Source organism: Agelaius tricolor, unplaced genomic scaffold (assembly GCF_023055355.1).
Source record: "Agelaius tricolor isolate 1412-34295 unplaced genomic scaffold, bAgeTri1.0.p SCAF_15, whole genome shotgun sequence".
Lineage (NCBI taxonomy): Eukaryota > Metazoa > Chordata > Aves > Passeriformes > Icteridae > Agelaius > Agelaius tricolor.
The window spans coordinates 7,551,445-7,568,750 of NW_027269275.1; the positions used below are offsets into that span (position 1 = coordinate 7,551,445).

General features: G+C 44.8%; 1 protein-coding gene across 3 annotated transcripts; it reads left to right on the plus strand.

Annotated features, from left to right (window-relative positions):
- The first annotated feature begins 7,968 nt into the window (after positions 1 to 7,968).
- Positions 7,969 to 16,783, plus strand: CUNH19orf12 (chromosome unknown C19orf12 homolog). 3 transcript variants are annotated; one of them, XM_071440301.1, is made up of 4 exons: positions 7,969 to 8,244; positions 10,207 to 10,340; positions 14,573 to 14,749; positions 15,720 to 16,783. In XM_071440301.1, the coding sequence occupies exons 2-4, from the start codon at positions 10,322 to 10,324 to the stop codon at positions 15,980 to 15,982; spliced, it is 459 nt and encodes a 152-aa protein (XP_071296402.1). In that variant the 5' UTR covers positions 7,969 to 8,244; positions 10,207 to 10,321; the 3' UTR covers positions 15,983 to 16,783. The 3 variants fall into 3 exon arrangements, with proteins under 3 accessions (XP_071296402.1, XP_071296400.1, XP_071296401.1); XM_071440299.1 differs by having other exon boundaries at positions 7,970 to 8,244; positions 10,233 to 10,340; XM_071440300.1 differs by lacking the exon at positions 7,969 to 8,244 and adding an exon at positions 8,255 to 8,639 and having other exon boundaries at positions 10,233 to 10,340.
- Positions 16,784 to 17,306: the final 523 nt, after the last annotated feature.

The following is a 17,306-nucleotide window of genomic DNA, read 5'->3' on the forward strand; positions in this document are numbered from 1 at the left end:
GTTTCCGAGAACATTCATTTCAAATCCACATACAATATTTCATTCATGCTTAATTATTTCCCCAATGCTAGTCTAAGCATTACTAGTTTCCTTTGTCTTTTTGCTTTTGCATGCAGCATGATTAGCAAAACTGCTTGTGCTCTACCAACTCCTGCACATATGGGGTTTAGCCTCATTGTTCAAGGGGTGGAGCAACAAGCAGTATGAACACTCATGCTGCCAAATTTGGCACACGTGAGCCCTCCAAAGTATACAGATAGCACCAGTTTCATTTAAATCCCTGTCTATATTTTGCATTGCTACCATAATGGCAGCTCCATTGTCTGCATGTATTATTTGAAGCAGCTTTTCTCCCATTGTTTGTGCACTGTAATCCTGGAGGTTTCTGTAGTCGTCGTGAGCAGCTTAGGTGAAAGTCCTTTAGCTTGCAGTGAACCTGCTGCAAAGGAACAGGCCATGACTAAAGCATGAGACCTGTGATCTTTCTGAAGAAAATCTCTTCAGTAGATTGCATAATTTCTTGTTTTTCTTGTTTTCATGAGACCCTGTTCTCAGGTTTGGACTCAGTATTCCTTTTGTCACCTCTGAGGCATGATGGGAGTATCAGCTGAAAAAAAAGAGCAGTGATGCTGGCTGTGGATGTGGACCCTACCAACATTTTATACACATCTCAAATACTAGCAAAGAGACACAGCTCCTGTTTGTCAGAAATTTAGGACAGTTGTTGATTCTAACTGCAGCAAAGTCTTGGCCTTTTATTCTTCCATGGTATTGATTGAATTGGCACATCCTGCTGTGAGTCTTTCCAACAGACTTTGAAAACTTAATGCTTGTCTGCTTAGAGAAGAATAAAGAATTCCCTGGAACTTATTGTAGAGAAAGAGCTGCCCAGTTCTTTCCCTTTCTAGCATTCAGTCACCTGCCTGGGCAGTGCCCTCTCCTCCACTGGTGCTTGCCTCTCGTGGTTGTGTATGCACACACTGTTGTCCATAAAGCCATTCAGCATTAGCTGTTCTTTACAAATTATGCCCCTTACTGATTTTGCATGCACATAATTTTACAAACATTCATTTGTGACATTTTTAAAGCAGTGGCTCCCAAGATTAGGGCTGAAGAAAGCCAGCAAAAGGTCCCTTTGTAATTTGCAAAGTTTCCAGTTCATTTTGTTTCCAAAGTCTAGCTCATGTTAGAGGACAATATAAATGTTATATAAATAATGCCCTACTCTTCATTTAGCTCAGTTCTTCAGAGAACCCTGCTGCAGCCACATAGGCATTGTGTGATCCCAAAGGGTGACACCTTTGTGCTTGCATGTGACACTGAGGGATGACCCAGGAGACAGCACTGAAATCTGCTGAACTGTGAGTCTGAAAATCCCATTTTATATTTGACCATTAGCAGTGACTTCTGGAAGCTTCAAATCTGGTCCATCATTGTAAAGAGTAATTCAAATTCACATTCTCATCTTTTTGCCTCCAACTTACCATGATAAAAGAAAATCAGGTAATGTAATCTGTACAAGCTGGCCTCTTTCACTCTACTGCCCAGCTGCCTGCAGCTTCCCCTCCTGCCTGCCACATTATCACATTATCAAATCCAGGAATGCTGGAGAGAATGATTCTGTGTTCCTTTGGAAAACTGGGGTTCTCATTCAGCACCTCTGGAGTGGGTGTAAGGTTGGAAATGAAGTCAGCCAAGGACTCTTGGCTCTGCTGGGACTGAAATCAGCTTCTTTGGGCTTACAGCATGTGTCCAAAGTAATGTGTGTTGGGGGCCAGAACTACACACATTACTGTTCTCAGACTCCAGAAGCACCAGTGCACATCTCTCACACCACTGAATAGTACCAAGCATGGAAATATATTGCTGATGTTATTCCAGACACCTTCAAATGTCATCCATCCTTGATACTCAAGTGTTTTGTTCCTTAACTGAATGTACAATAGGCATTTTAGATCTGATTTTGATGTTTGTCTACTTTATGTAAGTCCTTTAATTAGAGTTTTGACAAAAGCTCAGGTGCACTACTTTAGACACACTCTGCAAAAGAGTGGATGTGGGAGATGGGGATTTTTTTCTAGCTCCTCTCTGGTATTTTGTGTAGCTATTTTTTAACCAGGTTTTTATTTCCACATCAGTGTTCGTCCATGCTATAACCTATAAACATGTAAGCTAATTTCAGGACACTGACTTTTACATTCAGATTGCTGTAGCTTTTTTCTGAAAAGGTCACAAAATGACTATACCAGTAAACACAATTAGTGAATTAGGTTGCTGAGGAAGTAAAAACCAGCATAAATGACTACTGTAAAAGAGGCTAAAAGAGCAGGAGATAGGTTATTCCATTTGCAGGTAAGAGCCTAAAGTGCCTTTAACAGCTTGCTTAGATAATGCTTGCTAGCAATGTGTGCTCTGTTCTGAAGCACCAGCCTGTATTTTTGGATCATCTTTCAAGACTGAGATGATATAAGGCAATTAATAGTGTTTTGTGACCTTCTGCACCAGTAGTCCATCTTTTTGGCATTGAAACTGATTTTGCCCAACTTGTCATTTTATCACCTAGGAGTACATGGGGAGATCAAAGAGACACCTTTTACAGCAGCAGTGGAATGATTTAGTTCTGTCACACTGTTCTTCAAATTCACCATTTCTTACAAGCTGATGAGGCAAACCTTCTTTGCTTAGTATCACATAAGGTACATTGAAAGGCTGTGAAGAGGCAGATGTTCTATAGCTTCACGTCATATGCAAAAACCTGTTATTCTTTATTTGCATTCAATTAGAAGTCAGACCCCAATGAATATCTAGTGTAGGAAATGGGGAAAAGATTTGCCATCAAGCATATGTTTTGCTTGTAGTGGATCTCAGTAACCTGCTATTGTGTCCTCCTGCAATGATTTGGTCATTTCTACTGTATTATTTACACCTTCCAGCTCAGGGGTAAAGACTGTTAATAGGTGACAACTGGAGTTATGTTCCTCCTTTTAGAAATGTTGCCTTTTCTCAATCTTTTTAAAAAGCCATCCTGTGGTTACAAATTTCCCTTAGTAAGTAGCTCTGTTTAAGGATTTAAATGCTGTAGCATTACTTCCACATTCATTTTCTTTTTTGATAGTTGTGCCTTGTTTGATCCTGTGAAGGCTCACTGTTCTCCTGGCAATCCTGACTATAATATGAGGAGCTCAGAAGTGTTATGTTATGTTATAAAAGTGTTGCATTGTCAAGAAGGGAAGGTTCAAATGTTTGCTGTAATATGAAGCAGAAGTGGCAGACTCTTCCAGAACAGCTGCTGTGATTTTGCTGTGCCCCTGTAAGAGCACACATACCAGGGTATTACAGTAGCTAGGGAGAGATGGAAATTTTCTGGAGCCTGAGACAGCAGAGTCAGGGATAAGCAAAGCAGCTTTTCATCACTGCAGCACAGGGTTTCCCAGCCTTTGGGGGGAAACAACAGGAATCTCAGACCCTCCCAAACTGGGATGTGATTAGAAACTTGCTTTGCTACATCCTCCATCCCCTTCTCTTCACATGTGGTGGCCCACTCCCACCACATGTTCTGGAGAACGCACAATATTTCTTCCTTTTTCTTCTTTTCTCTTTGCTTTGATCGAACATTAAATTAAACCATCCTCACCCATATCCAAGCAATGCATTGACACTAAAGGAAAACTTGGAGAGTATTTTTAGGTGCTTTGCAAACTTAGACAAACAGATCAATATTACTTCATGCATGCCTCAAGTTTGGAATGGTTCTTTGTCCTGCTGTTGTGATGATAAAAAATTCCAAGGTTTTAAGGAAAAAAAAAACCAGTGCAACTAGATGAAATGATGAAACTAATTTTGTCACATACAGTTGCCTAATCCTCATGTTTTCTCTGGGATTCTCTAGCATAGAATTAAATGCAGAGAAACAACCTTTTTTCTGTGCAACAAGATTAAGTGTCTCATCTTCGGAAAAAAATATGTCAGGGTTTCCTGTGAAGGTAATAGGTGTTTCAGATAATTGGATCAGGTGTCTCTGGACAGTTTCTCCAGACTGAGCCTGCTTCCTATGAGCATTTTCCCAAGATGTACTAAAGGACAGGCTGCAAGCCAGAATGAATCATTGTTTTGGTAGCAACAGACCCTCTGCAGCTGAAACCATTTGTGGTGCCCCTTGGCCTATCTCTTAGTATGTCAAAAGCTGTGCAAACGTGAGGCTGAGGACACAATGAAGGGCTTGCAGTCATTTTGGGTTCTGCTGCATGTTAGGGAAGCCCTTGACAGAAATCTGCCAGGAGGCTCTTCAAACCAGAATGCCAGTGCACCACTGCTGCGGTTGATTTCTGATGCCTGCTTTTGACACATAATGAGGATTTTTGGGGGTAAAAGGGTGGCTTTTATCTTGATTTTTAAAAGCATGGAGATCCTAGTAACCTGAAGAGGGAAAAGATATAAAACATCCTGATACAGGAAATGAAAGAGTGAATCAATGCTGATAAAAGGGATGGGGGAAAAGCAATGACATCTAGTATTTATTAAGAGCCCAGCTCACTGCAGTGAATCACAGAATGGGTCAGGTTGGAAGGGAACACAGTGGCCCACTCCCTGCTCCAGCAGGGCCATCCCAGAGCACATGGCCCAGGATTGTGTCCAGGATTGTTGTGGAATGTCCCCAGTGAGGGAGACCCACACTCTCTGTGGGCAGCCTGTTCAGTGCTCTGTCACTGCACGGGAAAGTTCTTCCTCATCAGTTCCTGTTTCTCTTTTTCCATTGCTGAGAGCCTGGTCCGTGCTCTGACACCTCCCTTCGGTCACTGACAGGGATGAGGTCACTTCTCTGGACTGAGCAGGCCCGATTCCCTCAGCCTTTCTTCCTAAGAGAGATGTTCCAGTCCCTAAATAGACAGAGAATACAGTGAGATTATTGACAGGATCGGATGTGCAGCAGGACTGCCTTGAGCTGCTTTCACTCCGCCAGCTCCCAAAATTAAAAAGCACACGGAGCAAAGCTGTCCCTGCGTGTGCTCAGGAGGCCCTTCCCGAGGGGCAGGCGCGGAGCTGCGGCTTCCCCGGCTCCGTGAGAGGAGCTGCGGGCTCCGCCGAGCTGCGGCTGCCGCCAGATGGAGCCGCCGGGCAGCGGGACCCGGGCGCGGAAAAGCGAACCAGCGCCGGGATCCAGCCCGAGCCCACCGAGTGAGAGCTGGGCTGACACACGGGCATGGGTGAGTGCTCAGCCAGGGGAGGAACAGGCTGACTCCATCAGATCCTGGCTGGGAACCGCGGACACAATCGTATCTTAACCCAGAGCATGCAAGAACCAGACTCCCGTTAACCAGATGCCTGTAAAGAACCAGATTCCCATTAGTCAGATTCCCTTAAAGAATCAGGTTCCCTCAAAGAAGCAGATTCCCGTTAACCAGATTCCTTTAACGAACCAGATTCCCATTTACCAGATTCCCTCAAAGAAGCAGATTCCCGTTAGTCAGATTCCCTTAAAGAACCAGATTCCCTCAAAGAACCAGATTCCCTCAAATAATCAGATTGCAGGGTCCCAGTTGCTGGCAGCTTTAGTTCTGAAGAACCAGGTTCCCTCAAAGAACCAGATTCCCTTAAAGAACCAGGTTCCCTCAAAGAACCAGATTCCCTCAAATAATCAGATTGCAGGGTCCCAGTTGCTGGCAGCTTTAGTTCTGAAGAAATCCAGCAAAGTTTGCAAATTTCTCACCTGGCACTCCACTGTCTACAGGGCAGGTAGCCGCAAACAGAGGCAATTTTCCATGGGAAAAAGAAGTCTTTTCTTCAGGGTCTGGGTATCAGCACAGATGTGGTGTTTGGGGCTCTAAGGACGTGCAGGGTCCTACTTGCTGGCAGCTTTAGTTTTGGAGAAATCCAGCAAAGAAATTGGAGAAATCCAAGCAAATTTCTCGCTTGGCACCACACAGTCTGCCAGTGCAAGTGGCTGCAAACAGAGGCAATTTTCCATGGGAAAAAGAAGTCATTTCCCCAGGGCTAACCAGCTTCCTGCTAACCAGATTCCCATAAAGAACCAGATTCCTGTAAGGACCAGATTCTCGCTGAGTCAGCGATTGCATAAGGCTGTACTGCAATTGCAGCAGTATAAGATATATACTACAAAGTTATCTTACATCTTGATTTTAGTAATTTCCACCATACTAAAAACCAGACCTAGTAAATACCCACTGATGTAGCCCTAATAACCCATGTGTGTTTTTACCTGGAGTAGTAAGGTAATGATTCAGTTTGGCATAGTGATAAAAATTCCGTCCTTTGAGGGTTGACAGACTTCATTGCTTTTAATTTTGCCCCTTGGAAAGCTGCTTGCAGCTGGATTTTGGGGTGTAACTTTTTAAAATGTACATGGCATTTAGGTTCTTTGCTCATTTTAGGAATTACATTTGTGTTTTACATCCAAATCATAAAAATCAAGAGCATCAGTAGACCTGTAACATTTTGAGTTGTTACACAGAGAGTTATTTTATGTGATCATATAAAGCATGGGGAGGTTAAGAAGTCCCCAGTGCAGCTGCAAGAAAGGGACAAAAATTGTGAGTTATATTTCTCCTTCATTTTCTCATCCTGCATTTTTGATTTCTGAATAAGGAACTGAGGGGAGATGGTTTATCTTAAATCAGAAATGAAACAATAATGAAGGCTTAGTTTACAAAGCCAAAAACCTCTGTTATTAAACCATTCTTGAGGAAATGGCAGCATTTTTAACATTTGGCAGTAACTTTTCCAAGACTGTACTGGTGTTAGGAGCCAGTGTGATATTTCAGGAGTCATATGTGACACAGCTGTTTTAATGCTCATTTGATTGCTCCTGGTGCTCTATCAGACTAGCACACTGCATTTTACTGAGCTGGTGGCTGAGATAAACCTGGATGACAAGCATGCAAAAATATTCTGAGACTACATTCTCAGAGTAGGGCCAGGCACCATTCTGTGGCAGGCAGCCCCTTTCCTCCTTTATCCCAGCTCAGATGGGACTGGGATGTTGTGTTCCACAAGCATGTTCCTACAATCATAGCATCATAGAATGGTTTGGCTTAAAAGGAGACCTTGAGGAACATCTTGTTCCACCCCCCTGCCAGGGCAGGAACACCTTCCACACTCCCAGACTGCTCCAACCCCATCCAGGCTGGCCTTGGACACTTCCAGGATGGGGCAACCACAATGCCTGTCCTTCCCTATTCCAATGCCTCACCACAATCCAACATTTTTTCCTAATGAAAGCAATGAGAAGGAGGTGTCTTTACAAACAAACTGTGGGCCTGCTGGTAGATTAAGCCAGATATTGACTGGTGAAAGAAGCAAGGGGGGGAACCAAGAATTCCAGAAGAATTCCACTAATTGACACAGACTGCTGCTCACCCAAGGCTGTGCTAAATTCCTGGACTTACAGAAAGAGCAGGATACACATTAGAAGAGGTTCTGTATTAGGTGATTTGGGAAGTCTGTACCTCTCAAGTACTTCAGCCAGTGGGGACAGAGAGGGGGAAATGCAGTTGGGAAATCAGGATAAAAAGGAGGCTACACCCTCTAGCAATTTCAGAGACCCCATGGGAAATGCCTCGTGGCCTCTCCCTTTATTCAAAAAAAGCTACAGAGCTTTACTTACTCCTCTGTCTCCTTTTTGGACATAAGCCTTTAGCACCATGAATTAATTTCCTGGCACTAATCTATAATCTAAACCGACTCTCCGTCAATGTGAACCCATTCCCCCTTGTCCTGTCACTACATGCTCTACTAAACAGCCTTGCCGCATCTTTCCTCCAGGTTCCCTTCAGGCACTGGAAGGCCGCAGTGCGGTCACCCCAAAGCTCCTCTTCCCCAGGCTGAAGAACTCCATCTCTCCCAGCCTTCCCTCGCTTTGACCGCCCTGCTGCCTGCTCCGGGCCCGGCACAGCGTGCGGTGCCCCGCACACAGCCCGCGTCCGGCCGGGCCGTTCCGGGCCGTGCTCCCAGCCCGGGGGCGGCACTCGGCGGCGGAGCAGGCGGGGAGGGCCCGAGGCCGCGGCGGAGAGCGCGGGCCCCGCCGCCCAGGCGCTCCGCGGCCGGCAGAGCTGAGGGCAGGGCCGGACCCCGCGCTCCGCGGCCGGCAGAGCTGAAGGCAGAGCGGGCGCTCCGCGGCCGCAGAGCTGAGGGCGGGCCAGGCCGGGCCGGGCGCTCCGCGGGGCCCCTCCTCCGGCGCCACTGCTGTTTCGTACCCGGCCGGCGGAGAGCCGGGCGCTGCCGGCGCAGGTAGGCGGGGGAGAGAGGGGCGGAGGGAGAGAAGGAAGGAAGGAAGGAATGGTGTGGCGTGGCGGAGCGCGGCTCTGGCGCTGTCCGTGAGGGCCCGTGCCCGGCAGCGCTATCGGCCCACGGGGTTCGCGGGTGCGGCCGCCGGGGCCGCGCTGCCCGGAGCGGGAGCGCCGGGGGAGCCGCCCCAGTGCCTGCGGCCGGGCCCGGAGCTCGACCTGGACTTGGACCTGGGGCCGTGGTTCGGTGCGGCGCTGATGCCCCTAAAGACCTTCAGGCCGCACTGAAATCCCCTTGCGCTGCACGGAATCCCCGAGTCATTGTGGTGGGAAGGGAGCTCTGAGATCACCCTGCCCAAGCAGGGCCACCCCGAGCAGGTGACACAGAAACGCGCCTAGGTGGGTTTTCAATGAACATCTCGTTCCTCATTTCTCCAAGTCACATTGCAGCTGGAGCAATGTTTCAGCAGCAGTAAACCTGAAATTGACAGGAAAATAAATAAAGAAATAGCTATAGTGTAATTAAATTTCGGCTATTTCAAAGGATTTATAATTACATTTTCTGCTCAGCCTATTTTAGTCATAACATTTTTAATAAATTTTAAAGCATTCAGAACATGTCGATTAATTTTAATGAGATGAAGTTCTGTGTTTTTGCAATGAGTCAGGGAAAACATCTTTAATTTTCAGGTTTAGTTCAGATTTTGAAGATATCACTGCTGTGTGCTATGCTAAGTACCTCTACAGTGGAACAGCTCTGTTACTTGTGTTTCTGAGTGTCAGCTCTTTCCTCTTTCTTAACTGAAAGTCACATTATTGGCTTCAGTATCAGCTAGCTGATGAAAGCAACCTGTAACTTTTTTGAATACAGCCTTCAAAATGGAGAAACTGACTAGGAAATGTGGGGAAAGAATCACTCTTAGTTTATTAATTAGAAGGACAATGAATGAGGTCTATAAAAATTCAAGGGCAAAAGGAGTTATGGCCATTCTTTCACAGATGCTTTGTAATTTAGCAGACCAGGTAAGCTGGATATCCTAAGTGCCTAGAGAGGTTAGGTGCCAAATTTCCTTTTATCTCAGGGGAATGAGATCATTCCCACTGAATATTTAGCTGCATTTTTAGGCATCTAAGAACCTTGTAAAATCAGCTTCTAGGTCCCTACAAGTAGTTTGCTCATCTAATGAGTGAATTTGTTACCTCTTGTGTTAAATAAACCTATTAAGTGCTTTGATTATATTACATGCTTTGATAAATACACAGAAGAAAAGCAATGCTCTTAAGGCCTCAGTACTTACAGAACTATATTAAAATCCTCTTTTGTGCATTTCAGTTGAATTCAGGTTGTCTAGCAAATACAAGAGTTTCTTACCATCTCCTCATATAACTGAAACTGAAAGAACTCTGAGTAAATATATAGTCAGTAACATATTATTACAGTAAATATTTGTAGATATAGTGAATCCTTATGGTTGGGAAAGAAGAGCACCAAATGCTGAGGTGAGAATGGCAGTAAGCATATTTTAACTGTTATGCCACCAAGCAGGAGTAAACCCTTTCTTAGCAAAATAAATGAAAATTGTAAATGCAGAGCAGGTTCAAAACTGGTAGGTTTACTGGCTGCTCATGACAGTCAGTCATGATTTATATCAGACAGGCCCCTGCTTTGCAGGTTCCCAGTGCTAGACCAGGCTGTAAAGGTGTGATTTTCTGACAGTGATGATTTAGGAGCTGGGTGTTGCTCGTGCTCACAGGATGTGTAGGCACCAGTGATGAGAGAGTCCTCCTTTGCAGATGGACTCAGTATCTTGAGTCCTGTCTGTCCACCAGCTGTTACTGAGATTATTGATGGACTTCTGGCCTGTTCAGTCAATCAGGTGATGTTGTCCTGCACCCTGTTGTTTGTGAAGTTGTGTTCCTTAGTCTGTCTCAGTGTCTGAGTACCTTGTGTTTGGATTTTCTCCAGTGCTGTTTTCATATTTCTTAAAAAAGGTTGCAGTTCATAGAGAGCTGTTGCTGTACAGTTGAGAGAGAAGAAATTGTAACCTCACATTCTTGTTCATCACCATCTGGTGTCCACCATGATACGGACAGGCACAGGTAAGAACACTTATCTCTGTATCTTCCCAGGGGGTCTGGAATGTGCTGTGTGGGTGGGGTTTTGTGCTGTGTATGTGCACGTGGCAGAGATGTTCCCTCAGTTCCCTCCATGAGAAGCTGCAAGGAGCAGTGGGGGCAGCTCCATGGTGGGGCAGGCTGCTGGGTGCTGCTGGCAATGTCTGCTGTGTGGCATTGGGGAACAGGCTCATTTTTCTCTCAGGGGGATAGTGAGTGCAGGGCTAGAAGGGCTTTTGCTTGTCTGAAGTCATCATTTGGTGAAGGGGGAAGTAGGCTGATGAGATGGGAATGTTAGCCTGGGAACAGCTGAAATGAGGTTCACACCACTGAGTTTACTGGAAACCCTCTTCAATTCTTTGTATTAGCAGGACTTTCAGTGAGTTGGGGATGATGTTGTTGTTTCAATTCTTTCTATGGCATTTTTCTTCTTAAGAAAACCTGCTGGCTGTAGGCTCAAAGTTGAGATGTTGGAACATGATCTCTTTGGATAGGGAGAGCAGGAGCATTGCTCACTTTGTTCTCCTTGGGCTGAAAGTGAGCAAGGGAGCATCAACTGAAGTACAGAATCTAAAACTGGGGATGAGTATTTGGGGACCACAAAGACACAAGGAAAGCAGCCATCAAACTGCAGTAGAACAAAAACATTGCACAACAGAGCTTGGTTTCTCAGCAACTTCATGTTCTGTAACTCTTGGGTTTGTTTTTTTCTTCAGGTGCTGAAGATTCTCAGTACCACGTGAAGTCAGTAGGAGCTGTGGGGACTTAGCGCCTTTGAAAGCTGCACACAGTTTTATGGATGTTGACATTTCTATCCCTTCATTAGACCAGATCCAGTTGTTTACAATCTTGGTGTTTCCTAATGTCTGGGTGAATTCAGTAGGGAACAATTGGTTGCTAGAAACAAATTGCACATTAAGTTACTTGTCAGTTACACCATCAGAGTTTGTAAATGTTTTTGGCTATCATGTGATTGTACCTCTAACACACAAAGTTTACAGCTCCTTCTGTGCTGTTCTGGGGTAGGATCCTTGTTCCTTTGTAGCACCACTGGCATTCTGCAACATGCCTATCTTCCTCTTCTGCTTGGTTGTGATTCTGATCAGTAGGTTGATGTCAGATGCAACTTTGTGCTCCAAAGGTGGCTTCTCACAGACGTCACCACTGTGTCAGGTGTTAGAGGTTTGGAGCTGCAGAGCTTTATGAGCCTTTTGTTTGATTTCCTGACCGAGCTGGCTGGCTGCTGACAGTTATTGAAATTGGTTTTTTTGGTAGGGGCTGCTTATCCTAATAGCAGTTAAACACTTTTGTGGTGCCTCTGTGATGCAAATTGTTAGTGTATTGTCAAAATATCCTTTAATGGCCTGGGGTGTGTGGTTGAATAAATATGTGCTCACTGAAAATTGCCTGATTGATCATCTTGATTCTTAATTGAATTCATAATTCTGTGTGCCAAATGTAGGAAACTGGGATGTTAGGACATGGTTTATGTTTCAGTGGCTCCCACTAGTGCTTTGTATGTACAGTTTAAAAAAAGGCCAACCTTGCATGTGCTGTGCCTCAGGTACTGTGTTCACTAATATTCTCTGCTGCACTTAAATTATAGTAAATATGACAAGAGATCATAGAAATACCTGTAAGTGTTTAGAGAAAATGAGTGCTCCTTGTGAAGTCTTTGAGAATTTTGAGTGTGATGCTCACATCCAGATTTAAGCTGGACCCATTCTGCTGTGCCAAGAACCTTGTTCAGTCAAGCCAAAAGAGCCCAAATAAATGTTAATTTTGCGAGTGCAAATTTCCTTTGGGGGAGTTGTGACGGGAGTGAAATGATCAGTAATTTAGTATGAAAAAACTAGTTTCAGTTTCTGGAGTCCCAGCAAGTTTCTGTTTTATATTGAGGGTGGTTGATGAGTTCCAAATTTGCCTTGCTACAAATTTGTACCCCACCAGGCAGCAGTGTGATGACCACTTACTTTATGGCCTGGCTATTTTTTAACTGTAGGTCAACTGCTCTTTAAGGTAGTTATTAAGGAGTGTTTTGTTCATCCAGAGAAAGCAAAGGTAGCTGGTCACCTTTGCCATGTCACTGTGAGGACACCTTGCAGTATTGGCCCTGTGGAGGATGGCAGTGCAGGTGACTTTGGGCAGCCAGCTTCAACCCAGTGCTGCAACCTGGTGCTTCAGCTGTGGGCATGTCTGCTCACAAAGCATCATTGGTACATCATCTGGTACAACTGGATTGCTTTAGGGAATTGTAGCACTTCCTCAGTTTGAGGGGGCAAAGCTGATTATCTTACCATCAGGGAGAGCCCTGGGTTGTCAGCTCTCCAAGGTGTGTTGTCCCACCTGTGCTGCAGAGCCTTCATCCTGGAGGGCTTTGTGTGAGACATGGACTGAATTTAGCCCAGACAGGAGATGCAAATTGTTTTCAGCACTTTGGGTTAGTCTGGGACGTGGCACAGAGGTGAAGCACAAGCACAAATCAGTGTCTGAGAGGAGGGAGTGAATCCTGCAGCATTTCAGCCTGCTGGGGGCTGCTGTGAATGGCACTCTGAGTGGAAAGCAGCTCACCTTTGGTTAGAAAGGTGAAAACAAACACTTAATTGTCTCTTTTTCCAGGCCTGGCAATGGCAGCTGTAACAGTAGTATATTTTGGGGCTTTTCCCCACTGCTCTAGGACAGGCAGAGCAGCCATTTGTTCATGACTTGGAGCTTGAGCCCTATGGAATGAGATAATCTGTGACTCTGGGAGCAGAGGGTGTGGCTCTGCTGTCACTGACCAGCACACTCTGCCGCTCTGAGCCACTGCTGGGTCAGCAGCCTGCCAAGAACCCAAAAGCAGCAGTGGTAAAATGATGAACTTGGATGTTTCCTTGAGACTGGCACAAAGATGAATGAAGTAGTGAGAGAAATCAACTACTTGATGAATTTCCTGCTGTGCCTCTTTGCAACTATGGAGCATATGTGGTCCCTTCCCAAAAGACAGACCTTTCTTGAGGGTCAGCAGTGCTTGGATCCTGCAGTGCCATGGATGATTTGCAGTCAGCCATTTTAGTGCAGAAGAAAGCTTTCTCTGTTGCAGTAGTTATTTTTTAATATGAAAAATAATATGATACCACTGCACATTAACTTTGCACTGAGGAGATGTGTTCAGGAAAGACTCTGAAACAGCTTGGCCTGGGCTGAGAAAGTACTGCACACACACTGGGATAAGAGGTTTTCTAGGCTCTGAAAGAATCCCAAATGTTCATCAGTTCTATATTGCTGACATTACATGTACAACGAGAAATCTGCAGCTTGTGTAGATGTGCTTTTATTTTTAATCCCATTGAATACTTCTTGGTTTGTTTTTAATTATCCCTGGAAGCCCTTTCCTCAGCTGGTGTGCAGAGTGGGAAGAATTTATGTAGTGAGCAGCAGCAGCTGTGAGTGAGCAGCAAGTGACTGAGGTGGAGAAGTTTTGAGCTCAGAGTGCTTGTTCTCAGGGACAGGTCTCTGTTCCTTGCTGAGGACATGGGACAGCATTTCACAAGCTGGGGTCCTGTGTCTCTGCTTGCTCCTTTGTGAGACTCTGCTGGCATCTGTGCTCTGAGTCCTGACTGCCTTATCCATCCAGCCCTACCTTTCTGCTGGCCTGGCTCCAGAGCAGCTGAGCACTAAATGTCCCAGTACCAGGTCTCTCCTCCAGCACTTCTCAGGCACTTCTTGGTTTCAACAGACAGCCTCCTGCCTTCAGAAATCAGCATGCAAGTGTTTAAACATGTAACCAAACAGGCAGAATAACTGATACGTGAAAATAATCGACAGATTTGTGGTAAAAATTAGGACAATGAGAAGATACCTGGCAATTAGTCAGTTATAATCTGCTAGTTGTGGTAGAGTGAAGCTCTGGCTTTTTCCCAGAGCTATGTGTGATGCTGCACACACATGGGAATTGCTCTGGCCAACAGCAATGTACTGAAGAATTTGATTCTGTAGAATCTCTCAATTTGTTATAAACACATTTTTTTTCTGGTCTAACGTGAGATCTCATTGGCATTTTCAGTAACCTTCAGCATGTGCTGCACGGAGTGGTTTTCTGGGAATCAAAAGAGAAAGCAGTTAGCATTTCCTGTGTTTGTCTTTGACCACTAGGCTTATCTTCCCCCAGGTTCATTTAGCACTTAGGTTTAGTCTCAGCTGCAGTGACCAAAAGACAACACAAACATCTCTTGCAGGATTTGGGGACGCCGGGATGCCGCTGCGTGTCGATGATGTGATGGCGCTGCTCAGCCACGTTGCCAAGGTGAAGGGCATGAAAGCTGCTGTTGCCAATTCTGGCCGGGGAGCCATGCTCACAGGGGCATCTGCCTTTGTGGGGGGCATGCTGGGAGGCCCTCCTGGAATTGCTGTAGGTGAGTGTGCTTTTGTTAGCAACAAGAGGGTGGTTAAATCTTAGACATCAATGCTTCTAGCGGCTTTTGCATTAAGTGCCCCTAAATCAGTTATTGATGTTCTCATAAAACTCCCTTGAAGATGAATTCAGCCATCAGAGGCTTTCAAGTATTTCTGTGCTATCATGGGGAAAAATTGCTAACTGAGTTAAAGCTGCAAACTGCATCCCTGTGAGTGCCTAGATGACTTTTTAGGAGCAGTCTCTGGGGGTGGCAGTTTTGGTGGCAGGGTCAGTTCTGCCACCTCTCCATTAGGAGGGTTCTCTCTCTCTCTGTCCTTCCTGCCTTCATTCCATCTGTCTGTCCATCCCAGGCCGTGTGTGCTGGGCTGCTTTCTCAGCAGCCACAGGCACATCAGCTGGAGATGATCCATCCCTCTGCTGTTATCCTGATAGCCTGGGACCTTCCACTTAGCCCAGCATGTCTTGTCCACATGGTAGATGAGAGGCTGGATGTGTCTGATGGGCTTGGTCTCTGAGCACCTGCAGGGGTGGGTTTCAGGTGTGTTGGACACTGCAGTGTGTGACTCTTAAAGGACTGAAAGCTCTGACTACTCTGGGAGTATCTAGTAAGAGACTATGACACTGCTGGGGCAGTTGTTGGTCTGGTGTTTTCCTTGGGCAAGGTTTTACTGTGCAGTAGAGCTTACCCTAGGAGAGTGTCCCAGGGACTGTTTTGCTTCTGGTTTCTAAGCTTGAAGGTATCAGTGTTGATTGTATAAACGGTTTCTTTATGGTTGCTGTGGATGTAAAGAGCTTTTAAAATCCTTTTTGATGCTTTGAAAACTGTATAAACCTGGTTAAAGCAGACACAGATAACAACTCTATCTTGATTTCTAATCACAATGGGAACATTGTTGGTGAAGGCTGAGGAGGGAATTCCAGGCTTTCACATTAACTGAAAAAGACTGATGATTCACTGTGTTTACCAGGAGGAGCACTGGGTGGATTGCTTGGATGGATGACTTCTGGACAGTTCAAGTCAGTCCCTCAGGTTTTAATGGAATTACCTGCTGCTGAGAAGCAGAAGCTCTGTGCTGAAGCCATGGCTGTTGTCAAGAACTTAGACTGGACTGATGCTGCTCAGCTGATTGCTCTTGTAATGTCAAATTCTGCTCTTACGGAAAAGGTATTAGGAGTGCTGACCACTTACCTCACCAATGAGTTAAAAGCACAACTAACATATGGAGAATAATCCCCTCCAGAGCAGGATTTTTGTGCTGGAATGCATTTTACTCCCATAGTTGTGAATCTTCAACAATTGCTAGTTATCAGTACTTATTATAAATATATGCTGATCTGAGTTTGGGATGTTAGGTTTTGGTGTTTGGAGGTTTTTAAATTTTTATCATTATTGTTATAATTTTTGATTTGTGTGGATTTGTAAGGATAGTATTAGATTACTGCATTATCCTGACACAGACTTGCTATGAAATTTTGGATTGCTCTACACTAGGACTAATTCAAATTGCTGAAGGGAATCATGCTGCTCTTAGGCTAATGTGTCACTTGTGAAAATTTTCAAAGTCATTTTGTTTTATTTATGAGACTTAATTCTATTTGTTTAAGTGCTTTAATTTTTTTCCCTGTGAATGACAGGTAAGGTGCCAAAGTAGCTGGGGCACTTTGAAGAATTTTACCCGTTGTTTGTTTCAGCCCTGCAAAGGAAAGTTTTATAAGGGAGTACATTACTGTGAACTCAAAAGATTCAATCTGTACTTTGTCACTTTTTTATTATAATTCTTGAGTTATCTTTTTATGTAAGAGGGGAAGCAAATTCTTAAACAAGATTTCAAGTAACAGGAAAACAATCTGTGAACACTTTCAATTCAGTTTTCACCAGGCTCCTGTGCCCTGGAATGGGAGGGTGGGACATTAAAAATGGGGAGCTGAATCTGCCAGTTGTATATGAGTCCCAGGTTGTCCTTTGAGCATTGGTTTCTGGACTGAGTCTGTACAGCTTGTCCTCTGTTTTCATTAAAATCTTAATAAGAAACCTCCTAGTGATGTGTGTGTTGCTTTAAATGACAGGAACACGTTAGGAGCTCAGGCAGGCCTGCAGTGGGCAGCCAGCAGTGCTGCTGGGCTGGGCTGATGTGCCAGCTGCATTGTTACTGTAAGCACCAAGTGCTGTGGGTGCTGAGTGTGCCAGCCAGTTGCTCACATTGGGTTTCAAGGCACTCACAAGGCAAGTTTGTAGGCAGGGAAATGTGCAGGTGTGCCTTCTTCTTCTGTAAAGACACAATTGAAACTGTTCTGCCAAGTTCATTTTTTTGCCTAAAATAAAGATCTAGCTGTGTGTGTGTGATGAGGTTTTTATAAGTTAAGGTTTAAATGGTGAAGCTTTAAACTCAAAGCTGCTGTTGTATGTATTTGGTGAATTTACTTGAGCAGGTACCATTTCCCTTTGATAAATTCAGTGCCATGCAGGGCAGTTATTGTTCTCAGCATTTGATAACACTTTTTCAGTGATATGAGAAGGATGTGAAAAAGAATGGTAAGTGGGCACTCCTAACCTT

Excerpts from the sequence above, each read along its gene's own strand:
- CUNH19orf12 (XM_071440301.1), top strand. Across the intron at positions 14,750-15,719 it reads CCCTCCTGGAATTGCTGTAG|GAGGAGCACTGGGTGGATTG; the intron begins GTGAGTGTGCTT and ends TGTGTTTACCAG.